At 44.3% G+C, this 11,743-nt stretch overlaps 1 protein-coding gene across 1 annotated transcript in view; it reads left to right on the top strand.

Annotated features, from left to right (window-relative positions):
- Positions 1 to 8,479, top strand: part of LOC8052938 (transmembrane and coiled-coil domain-containing protein 4) — a 64,620-nt gene extending 56,141 nt beyond the window's left edge. Inside the window, exon 15 of the mRNA XM_029975428.3 lies at positions 3,105 to 8,479. Coding sequence (XP_029831288.1) covers positions 3,105 to 3,413 — 309 coding nt within the window. The 3' untranslated portion in view covers positions 3,414 to 8,479. The remainder of the gene's footprint in view (positions 1 to 3,104) is intronic.
- Positions 8,480 to 11,743: the final 3,264 nt, after the last annotated feature.

An 11,743-nucleotide genomic window follows, 5' to 3' on the forward strand; every position in this document is an offset into this window, starting at 1 on the left:
AGTCTTGCCGACCCAACCTCGACGACTTGTTCAGTCGCCCGACCACCGTGGACGAGCGTTGGACGTACCATTTTGGCCCCGAAACGAAGAAATATTAGAACCACGCAGATTCAACCCCGTTCAAAAAGGGCAAAACTGAGCCGTCATTGAGGAAAGCGATAATTAGCGTTTCTTGAGACTGCCATGGTGTGCTTCTGACACATTGTACCTGTAAGGATCCAACAGCCACTGGAAACTATTACTAGGACCTCCTGACTAGGCTACGTGAGGCTACAATGCATTACGGGAAGCTCACCGAGGAAGGGTGTTGGCTCCACCGCAATGCACCGGCTCATTCTTCGCAGCAGACGGTGACGCGTGCGGCTGATTTAAGTTACAAAATTATACCTCCGCCCCCGTGTTCACCCGGCCTGACACTTGGTGACTTCTGCCTCCTTCCTTGCGTAAAGAACCCTCTGCTTGGCAGGTGTTTTCAGGGCGATGACGAGGCGAATGTCGAGGTGGAAGACTTTGTCGAGATCCAAAATGAGTACTTGCACATCCAGGGTATTCACCCACTCATCAATCTGTGGGAGAAGCGTGTTGCCTAGTGTGATGCTTATCAGCATATGGTTTAACCTCACCACCCACGCTCGTGACTGCAGCTCTCTTTTATTGCGGTAATAATACAAACTTAATGAATGCTCCTTGTACTACCATATGAACAAACTTTAAAGAACCTAAAAAGATATAGTTTGCTTAAGGGAAAGTTTACTCAACTGAATGCTTTGGCCACATAGGTGTTTTGCTGGGGAATTTTACGAAAGTTTGTTCATCCGAATACGTGGTTGTTTAAACTAGAGTTTGTTCAAGTAGTATTTCACTGTATTTTTGAGTGGTCAGGCAACCTGTAAGCATAAACAGAGACAAACTCAAAAAAGGGAAGACGGACAAGTGCTTTTCCATGTCTATTTTTGTTTGCGCTTAGATGCTTGCTGAACTTCAGGGACAAACTAGTTCGAAACCGAGTCTTATTCGGTGGCTCTACACTTGGCGGTAAAGGGGAGGCTGACAGCTTGAATTCAGTTCCGAGGCCTCCTCGAGTTTTATTAGCATAAAAAGGTACATTGTGGCTTCTTGAGAAGTATCGTCTAGCATTCATGGGGAAGGCTGAATGGGGGATTAGTGTATGGGAGGGGAAGGGGAGAGGGTTAAATGGAAGTGAGAAGACGCCTCTGGAGCATTGAAGGGATTCTGAACATTTTTTTTTTTTGTTTGTCAGTGTTGGGGTTCTGTTTTGGGTGCAAGGTGTGGTATCAGAGGATAACGAAGGAAATAAAGAAAAAAGGGAAAAACATGACGGTGAGCTTGAAACTGATTGCTGGCATCCGTCCCACAAGCCTCTGCGGCTTTGACGGGCCTGAAAATACATGGTGTCTCTCTCAAAAATATAGTGGTCGTTTAATTGCAAAAATAAACTATACCAGTGATGTGATCACTTCGCCAAAGTGCTTACCGTGCTACATCCTGCTACACTTTTCCAAGATATGCGGAATTTGTGCCAACGTTGCGCCAAAACTTATTTTCACTTCGTTACAACTGAGAGTGAAAAATATAATAAATTGGGCCTTGTTACAGGGCTGTATCATTACGGTAAGCTAGTGTGAATTTCCAAAACTTTTGATTATCGCCTCAAATAACATGATATTCACTTTGAGCGCTGTATCAAACATAGACAGTACTCGGAAGTTTCGCAATATTTCTTACGCTCGTTGCCTATTGTGAATGGTTAGCTAGCATTGTTGAGTGCACTTGTCACCTCGTATGGCATCACAATTTTGCATATTTTGCTTTGCCATAGTGCACCCGCACGCTAGGCGGAAGGCACTCCCCCAAAATGAGGGTTAACACACGGTTTCTGAAAGGGCTAGTATATAGGATAGCGATATTTTAACAATTTCTTTTTCACATTCAAGATTTATCGAGAATACTTGAGTATCGCAAGAAAACTTCTATGAACTGCTCTCTATGTTTATTTTTTATGCCAACCCTCATTTAGTTATTACTTTTATAAAGGTTCCATCCGTGCAATGGCACAGTGAAAACAGTAAATTAAAACTAAATTAACTGAGGCAGTGAATGCAAACCCACAAATAACCTAAACATGTTAGTGAGATTTTTTTTTAATAAAGCTTATTTATCGTTCACATGCCTTTTGTTTTGTTAATATGAAGTTCCGCATATAAAATGTCATTAATGTTCCTAATCAAATCTCAAAAGCTTTGTATTGTATCTGATTTAAAACTGCTGTTTTATTACAACCTGTAGAACTTGAAAAAAAAAAACAAAAAAACATAAATTTGGGAGCTTGAATTTATTATATTCCAGCATTATTTCAGTGGGCCCTACTATTTAGTTTGTGTTTGATTTCATACCTAAAATAACCATGCACAGCTGTTTTTACTGTCCTTAATCAATAATTCAATATACATCTTGGTACTGTGCAATGTACCTCTATGCACAATTAAACTGCTAGGTAAGGAACCAAACCTGCCATGCCGTTGATGCCATCAAGAGGTTGCACAGAAGCAGGAAGGCAGAGTAGATGTTAACGCAAATGAGATGTGGGCTCATGCTCCAAAAGTACTTTTTGCTGCTCCAAAATGGACTTTTGGCTGCTTCAAAAGGGCCTCCAAAATCACTCAGACCAATCGCATCCCTGCTACACTCATTGCCAAATGCTCAGTGTCCGTCGACCACATATAGCGTAAGTGGTCCAGACCAGTTGCCAAATCCAAATCGGAAGAAACCATTGTTTTATTAAAAGTTGCGCGATTTTCGTAAACTTTCAATGGGAACAGGCCCCATTTTCCCGTTGAAACTCTCAGGAAATGGCTCGTATAACTTTTGAATGAACCGACGGCTAGCCTCGGAAACTTTGGCCTCTTGTTTTGGTTACTAGCGCTGTGTTTGGTTGGACACTGAGCTTTTGGCTACGCATAGTTTATTTTGGGGGAGAGGTCACGCAGTATGTATTGCATTGAAGGAACTAATGTAGATTCTTCTTATTATTATTATTACTCGGCAGAGAGGTAACGACATCTCCTACGTTGCGCTCGTCGCAGGCGAACCCTCTGGGCAGCCACCTGAGGAACACGGAGCGCCCCCTGAGCTACTCGCTCGAGAGCGTGCTCAGTCGCAGCAGCTCGGCGTTTGGGAGCAGCGCCGCCACGGACGCCCACCACTGGTCGCCCCGGGGCTTCCTGCGCTCCACCCGCAACCTGCTCAAGCCTCGGGGCGGTGGCGGCGGCACCTTCGACGACGACGCGACCAGCGGGGTGGGCTCGACGGTCGACAGCTGGGAGTGGAACGCCTGGGAGGAAGAGGCCGCCGCCGACTCGAGTCCACACCCGCACGGCAGGCCCCAAACGTGATGCGAGAGTCGTCTCTATTTCGTTCCCTTCGACGAGTGCTAATCGATTTCCACGTTGGCGTTCGGTCGGGCGCTTTTCTCCCGTTGGGTAGGGTCGCTGATGGGATCAGAAAGGCACGGCACTTCTTTTCGATGCCCAAAAATGCATTTGTTGCCTTCCACAGTGCTTTGGCCTAGTGTGCACTCTCGAAGCTCCCGAGATGTTGAAAACATTGTCAAAGGCTTGCGCCGAAACAAGCGGGAGACCTCCCTGCCGTTTCCCACTTGTCGTGACTATATAGAAGTGGCTTGGTACGGGGAGAAAGGCTCATTCTTTTTGAGTCCTTTCATTGAAACGTAGTACAGACGCTCTATAAACTCAAAGTAGGCACTCGTACGAACAGAGTCTGTTTTGTCGCGTTCGTATGGAGGATCCCTTACCTGGAGGCGTGATGAAGAACAGCGCACAAAAAACAGGACAAGAAGAGACATGCATAGAACACGCAAGCGCCGACTCGCAACCAATATTTATAAGAGGAAGCAGAAAACGACATTCGAACGTCGTTTTCTTCTTCCTCTCATAAATATCAGTTGCGAGTCAGCGCTTGCATGTTCTATGTGTGTCTCTTCCTTTTCCTGTCTTTTGTCTGCTGTTCTTCATTGTGTCTCAATACCAACTGGCCCAACTCAGCCCATTGATTCCTTTGTTATTTCTTAAAAATTGCTTCCTCGCTGATTTGGAGCAGCAAGACGAGAACTTTGTGGAGTTGCACGAGGGATTCAGAAGAGGCTTCTAATTTTGGGCAACAGACGGAATGTTTTGGCCGTTTTTGCCTTGCTCTCTCATCCGTAACGGTGGGAGGTGCTGCGGATAATTTGTCTGAAAATCAAAGGGAAACCTACTTTTTCCTACTCGGCATATCAGTTGATCGAGCGAGGCTCGTTGCACAAAGTAGAACTATTGTATACCTCTTGGCGTAGATAGTACAAATTTCTGTGTATTTACACTGGTACGCATATCATGTGTCAAATGTTGTACTGCTGCATACCCGGGGTAATGTTTTTTTAGGAGTGAAACAATACTTCCCTGACTTTGAACCCACTGAGTATAAAATATTGTAATAATCAAACTTAGTCTCAACAGCACAACCTCTTTTAGCTCATCTCATGATTTGTGAGCATGATGATTCACAAAAAATGGTATACGGTGTTTTTTTCTAGTTACGTCACTCTTGGTTTATACATCTTCTTTTGATCTGAGTAATGCTTTGTGCTGTTTCAGCATGTGAATGAATGTGTACAGAGAGGTTTATCTAGCCGGAACATGAGATTGTCAAGTTTGGCTATTTTTATCCCCCTAGTACTAGAAGGCTGCCAACAAAAATACTATTTACTGCTAGACTGCAATATCATAATTTGTAGCACTGACTGGGGTGGTTAAGTTGAATGTTTAACGCTAACCTACAAAAAGAAATTGCAGCGAAAAATCAATATCGTCTTAGCAAAAACTGGTCCGCTTAGTTAACATGAGAGAGTTGCAAGTTTTAGTAACTTATACATAGACCTAAATAATTTATGCCTCAGCATTCAGAAATCTGAGATTTATTACATGGTACATACTTTGTTTTTTTATTACATTTTTATGTTACTGAACTTTTACTCTCTTTTTTTATTGTTTCGTGTTCTATTCTACTGTAGGTTTCCTAAGAACACCTCTATAATCTCTTGTCAATACCCAGGTCGGAAAGTGTTTAAAAAAGACAAAAGACTTGGTTGGCAAAAATTTCTGTAGTTTTTTTTAGTCTGCTCACAATTTAAGTGCCGTGCTGCTGAAGTTTTTTTCACGGTGTTTTGGGGGTTCTTGCTTGATCTTTGTTGTTTGTTAGTGTAGTGTGGTTTTGCAATTCCTAATAATGTGCAATATTGATTTAGTATATATATGGCACCGGTGATCTCATAGATTAATATATTTATTCTTTATGGGACCTCAATAATAAGTTGATAATAAGTCACGAAATATACAATACCTTTCTGTTCCTAGTGTAATCTGTTATTTTATTTTTTTGTAATCCAAGTTATTTTCTCCATTCGCACATATACATGCTGCTCCGTTAGGAATTGTGCAAGGGGGTAGATAAGTGCAAATGTAAAAAATACACGCACATAACAGCACGCTCGCCGATTTTATACGGCACATGTAACGTACACAGCCCGACGCAGTTAGCACGAACGCAACAATGGCATTTTCTTGCATTTCATCGTGGCAGCGTATTAACGGACACCAAGGTTAGTGCTCCGACTGAGTACTTTTATCACTATAGAAGGCTCGATGACAGACCTCGAGTTCCGAGAGAAAGACAGCAGAAAACCGACGGTCACTTGCACTTGTTTGCGCTAACTGTTGTCAAACTTTGTATCATGGAGGTCTTTGTGTGTTCGACAGACTCTTTCACGGGCTTTCGTGGTAATGGTTCTTGCAGTTTTTCCTGGGTGACAGGTTGAGATGGAGTGGCCTTGAGGATTTGTGTTTTGCGAGCAAGTTTAGGCTGTTGGGCCCAGATAAACATTCTTCTTATTTTTGAATCCCATGTGGATGGGATAGGACCTTTCAAATCGGTACCCGAGACAGGTATACGTTAATAATTAAAAATAAATGGCGCAAAGGTCAAGTACACATTGACGGAACAAGCGCTAACTCATAACTGTCATTTTAATACTTATACAGAAGACGAGAAAGAGCTAGCTTTTCATTCTCTCCTTTCTTTTCAGCATATAAAAATCCTTGCCAAAATGAAATTGCCTTAATGGGAAGAGGAAGTTAGGTTCAAGGAACTGAGAAATAACGTGAAGAAAGAAAGAAGAGCTTCACCTGTGGCAAAGTATACGTGGTTCAGTCAGGTCGCTGCATGAACACCAGGTTACGGGAGCATGCTTCTTCACTCAAGTCAACGCCAGCGGGGCATCTCACAGTTGTAAGAGACTGCAACTGCGGACCGACACCCACGGAGACAAAGGCCCTGCGAAGGTTCCGTGAGAAGAGATCGAGGAAACTGTATGAGGCGATGATCATCAAAAAAAAAAAAAGAGGAAAACTCCCGTGTCAGTGCATCATCAGTGGCATTAAGTGACAAAGAATTTCATTACCTTCATTTTCCTACTTGAGGTTGTTTCAGTGGTTTACTGTCAGCAACTTCCTCTTTCTTTCTGCATTTTCTCAGTTTTTTTAATGTAACATCCTCCTCTTTCTTTCTTTGCGTTTTTCTCAGTTCTTTGAACATAATTTTCTTTTGGGAAGGTTTTTTTTTGTATGCTCAAAAGAGAGAAAAAAAATCACAGCATCTCCACGTGGTGAATAATGTTGATTGGGGCAAAGCTCTGGTGGTGCTGATGATACTGATTTTTTTGTTCATAGGTAGTGCTGATGGTGCTGATTATTTTTATTGCTCATAGGTAGTGCCGAGTTCCGGGTTGCGTTTCGACTTCATTATTACTGCTTATTACTTATTACTTACTTATTATTACTATTACTTACTTATTAACCCCAGCTCTTGAGTTACTACCCCACCTCAGAGCCCCCTACTCGTCCCGCAGCTGTGGCCGAGTGGTTAAGGCGATGGACTAGAAATCCATTGGGGTCTCCCCGCACAGGTTCGAATCCTGTCGACTGCGCAAAAATTTTTTCCTTTTTTAAGAAGACAGATGGGATGGCAATCGATGTGAGCACGGACCCTGGACGGACAAGGCTAGACCCTAAGGAGCTTCGCCCCTAAAACAAATGCTACCGCTTTCTCGTCTTCGGCATGAGTATTAAAATGATAGTTGTGAGTTTGCGCTTGTTACGTCGGTGTGAACTTGACCTTTGTGCTATTTATCTGTAATATGCATATGCATAGTCGTGGGATTCGACAACATGGCATAAATCGAAAAAAGAATGCAAAGTGTACATGTACGGTTGGTCTATTTCAGTTTCTAACAATCTTTCTTGTATTAGGAGTACCTACACCTACTGTGCAATGCCTTTGCTGCGAGTTTCTAAAAAGACATTGCTTTTTTACAAAGCTTTTGGTGCATGTCCCTGCTGAGGTCTTGGACAGTAAGTGTGCCAGACTATAGTTATCAGGAGCCTGTTGTGGAACTTTTGAGCGCAAGTGTAACATAATTACGGGGCACACCAAATCTAGATAGCAGACAGTCATACCTTGCACTGACAAGGGATGGGAAAGAAAGTAGTCATTAATAATTATCTCTAGCTCTTTCTTTTATTGGTGCTCACTTTAAAGCAGTCCCTTAGTTCATCACTTTCCCATAAAAATGTGCCATCTAATTTTATTGGGTTCATGAAGAAGCATTGGTAGGTCAGTAATTGGCACTTTTGAAAATCAACAGCAATTTACGTGGATGTTTTTTTAATGTTGTTGCAGGACAATATCTTGTGATTCTGAAGTTTGTAAGCCGAGTTCCGGCTCTGACTGATTTGTCCACTAGCGCACTTAAAGGGCAACTTCGCTTCATTTTTTGTTTTGAAAAACAATGCAGTCCTCTTCAGTATCACCTAGGAAGACCACACGTCAAATATTACGACGCAGTTCTGTCTAAATGTTTCTTAAACGGTCCGGCAAACTTTGCAACTCGCCAAGTTGTCGAAATCGGCTGACTCGAGCGGGCGAATTCAGGCGAAACCAGCAGCGCAGTCAAGGCTACGGCATGGGCGGAGCCAACATTGAGGTGAACGTCATCATCATGGCCCCCTTTTGCTTGTTTTTACTTCTCCGGTCGAGCGTAGCGCATGATGTCAGCAATGTTGCCTCTCGGCGCTCAGCGGTGTCCACGTGATTGGCGCCTGCGCAGCGCGCTTCTTGGGAGCCTCCGGCCGCCTACCGTGGTCCCGCCGTTACCGCAGTCTTCCGCGTCACAACCATCGTCGTCGTCTCACCTTTTGCGATTATTGTCTCTCGGAGTTTCATCCACACTACGGACACCACGTGTGCAGACTTGTGCCACAGTTGTGCAGACGTCGTCGAATGCCGTAGACACCAAAACGTGGCGAAGATTGCGGTGCAGACGACACTCGCGCCTGCCACACGCCCGCCCCAATCCCGCCCGTCATTGGGCCGAGGATCACGTGACATCTCGTACCACGTGATGGCCATGTTCTTGGCGGCCCGAGGCCAATGTTGCCGGACGGAGCCGAAGTTTCGGTTTCGATTTCCGCTCGTGTTTAAAATTAGATTTAAAAATATATGTCCCATTTTTCGCGAAGCAAACTATGTAGCGCCTTTTACTAGGGCTTTTTAATTCGAAATCACTGATTATCCCGAAATCTTCAGAATTGAGCGGAGTTGCCCTTTAACCTCCCTCTCTGTCCATTTTATAATTTTGAGCTGGGAGCAGGAAGTTTTTAAACGATTCAGCCCTTCTGCACTCTACAGTTGTGTACAGCCATTTTACAGTGTGTAGTCAGCCGAGTGTTTGCGTCCCACAGAAGTCATGTTAGAGCGCTTCCTGAACCTTGGAGATATCTTGCCCGACCTTCCCCTGTTGTTCGCTGAGTGGTGCCCATTGATGGGCTGTTTACGGAAGGAAATAAAATACCATGGATGAAGTACTAGTGAAGACACATGGCAGCTTAGACTGGGCAGGAATAGCTAAACAAAGGGTGTCAAACTGTATGCTTATTTTTTTTTAACTGTATGGTTATTTACACCTTCTGATCTGCTTTGAGTCTTAGCCTCCAGCTCTAGAAGCCAAGCTGCTGGCACGATAGAATGACTGGCTTTAGGCACTAAGCAGAGGGTGGGGCGAGCGACTAGCCCTAGCTGGTTATATCCTGTAATCCTGTTGACTCGTAAAGTGATAGATTTCTTGAAATTGTCTAGACAAAATCGTGGGGTGCTAAAGAAAAAAAAAAGTGAAAACCGTTTACAACTCCCTGTAACGCCGAAGCCGAATTAGAGTGCAGCTCTTGAGGAGGACTGGGGAAGGGTACTGGGGGGGGGGGGGGGTCACGTGCCCCCCCCCCCCCCCCCCCCTTCCCGAGGTCACCGAAGGTACCCAGGTCCTCCTGAGGTCCTCCCGCCGACACCGCTCAAGCCGGAACCGGGTGCCTAAGAGCTGCGCTCTAAAAAGCTTGCACCCCATTTTGGTTGTCCCTAACAAACTTCCTGTACATAGAATATGGTGCAATTGTGTGCACCGAGACTCATAGACTCGTGCTGCACCCCTTTGCATTGTCCACGTGACTTGGTCGCATGGCGCTTATGACATCGCTTCCATGCCTCTGTTTTGTATTTGCCTCTCCCTGTATGGCCTCCCCTATAACATATCCTACGTTAAAAGATTAATATATCTGTTTATGTAAAGGACTACAGGCACGCTTGACTGCAAGGGCGGTCGTGGAAAGGTCCTGCCAGATAACGTAGAAACAAATGAAGCGAAAAACATCGGTCGTGACGTTAATTCTATTGGGTGTTGGATTGTTAGCTTTACCCATCCACGGTGTTTGCCTAGAGGTGTGGTTGCTGGTAGCTGTGTATTTTTGTAACAGTAGGCCTTGACCGGGACAATCATTTTCGGGGGTGTTGTTAGAGCTGCTGCACGTTCCAGTTCCAGGGTAGTAGCTGTACCTGGTGAAGCGGCTCAAGTTTGTGGTGAACACTGAACATTCCTGCCATAGAATGTAATATCAAAGCATGATCACATTGTGTTGAGCAGGAACTGAACCGCCTAGGGGTGGCACTGCTGTGTTGTCATTTTTGAAGGGTGTTCGACTTCAATGAGCATTTCCTGCCTCGACTGGATGCAGAGTTCCCTGGGGAAAAGCAGATGGGTCATTGAAAAAAGGTCCTTGAGGGCAAGAGATTCTGTGCAGAATTCTCGCCGTTTTTGCAACATTTCCTTTCTGGGACCCATACGAAACTCAAAGTTATATTCCCGCTGCTGTTGTTTCCCAAAATGACATGGGAGCAGGAAATTTGTTCGCTAGGACCATGAATGGTGTGCTGTTAAGCCAGAAGCACACTGACTGTCTACAGGGTCCATCGTGTTGTGTTATGCATTTTATAAAGGGACCCCAGATGCTTTTAGATCATTGTAATGATAATGTTTTGATGTCTGCAAAGCTGCCATGCATTTGAAGTACCATTGTTTGTTGATCTGGGGTTTGATGTTATTAATGTTAGACAGTAATTTGAAAGACTATGATAATTTAAATTTGTGCTGTGTTCATTAAAGTACATTAAGCTACTTTTTAACCATACACATAGATGTAATAGTAATTGTTGGTTTGAAAAGGTAGCTTTCACACAGTCAAAATTATTACTACTTAGGAGGGTGCCCTTTCCTTGTCCACTGGCATACCATGGGGGAATAGCACGTAAGAGTGGCCACTTTGTTCGGGTTTGGCAATGAACTATCTGGGGCCATTGTATAAAATATTTTTGGTTCAAGTAAATGAATACACCTTTTATGTGTATTATGGTAATATAAGTATATCTTGCTGCCCTTCGTAGCTTCCTGTATTTTGTTTATCTTGGTATTATGACTGAGGCTACCTCTGCTCAAGTTTTCATTCATGACAGAGTTCATTCAACAATAATGTTTAGTTCTGCAGGGCACTATGTTTGGTCACAAGTTGACAGCAGTTACCACTCATCAAACCTCGAGTCATTAAAAAGGAGAGGGCACTCTTAGCCTTTTATCTGAGAGTTCCAATCTGTTGTTGCAGCTTAATGCTTGATGCATATTTCTGAAACAACATTAGCAACAACTGTGGAAAATGCTGGAAGGGGGAGCGGGCCAGGAAGAAATGCCAAGACGCATTTTAGCAGTTGTGTCGTCCTAGACTTGCCGTGCACTCTGTAATTGTTACCCCAATGTTTTACGAGTTTCATTCTAGCTTTGTAGGAGACTCGCTGTAGCGTTGAATCAAAGTAGAGTGTGAAGTTGACTGTTAGTCGTGTAGTCGTTGAGTGCCGTGACAATCACAGTAGCATTATGTCTGATTCAGACATTTGCATTGGTTTTGTTGAGACGATTTCACGCTCGAGTTTGGAGTGGTCGGAACGATAGGAGCAACTGCCGTCTGGACAGGCGTTCGCCGTAGGAAAAGTGAAGCAACCGTGAGCCAGGGTTGTCCCGCGTACCTGTCGTTTTGGTTGCCGTGAGCACAACCGATGCAAATGTGCGAACCAGTGTTTGGTGACGAGCATTTGCTCTGATGTTGGGACCCGCCCGAGTGAGCGAGCTTCGTGAGGTGGTGCTCGTGCACCGCCTCGATGCTTGCGTGAGCACTAAGTGTCTTTGCGGAAAGAATTGTCGATCATTGGTAGCGGCATTTGCCATGGCAGCCCAGGT

Source organism: Ixodes scapularis, unplaced genomic scaffold, assembly GCF_016920785.2.
Source record: "Ixodes scapularis isolate PalLabHiFi unplaced genomic scaffold, ASM1692078v2 PGA_scaffold1__304_contigs__length_218370807, whole genome shotgun sequence".
Classification (NCBI taxonomy): domain Eukaryota; kingdom Metazoa; phylum Arthropoda; class Arachnida; order Ixodida; family Ixodidae; genus Ixodes; species Ixodes scapularis.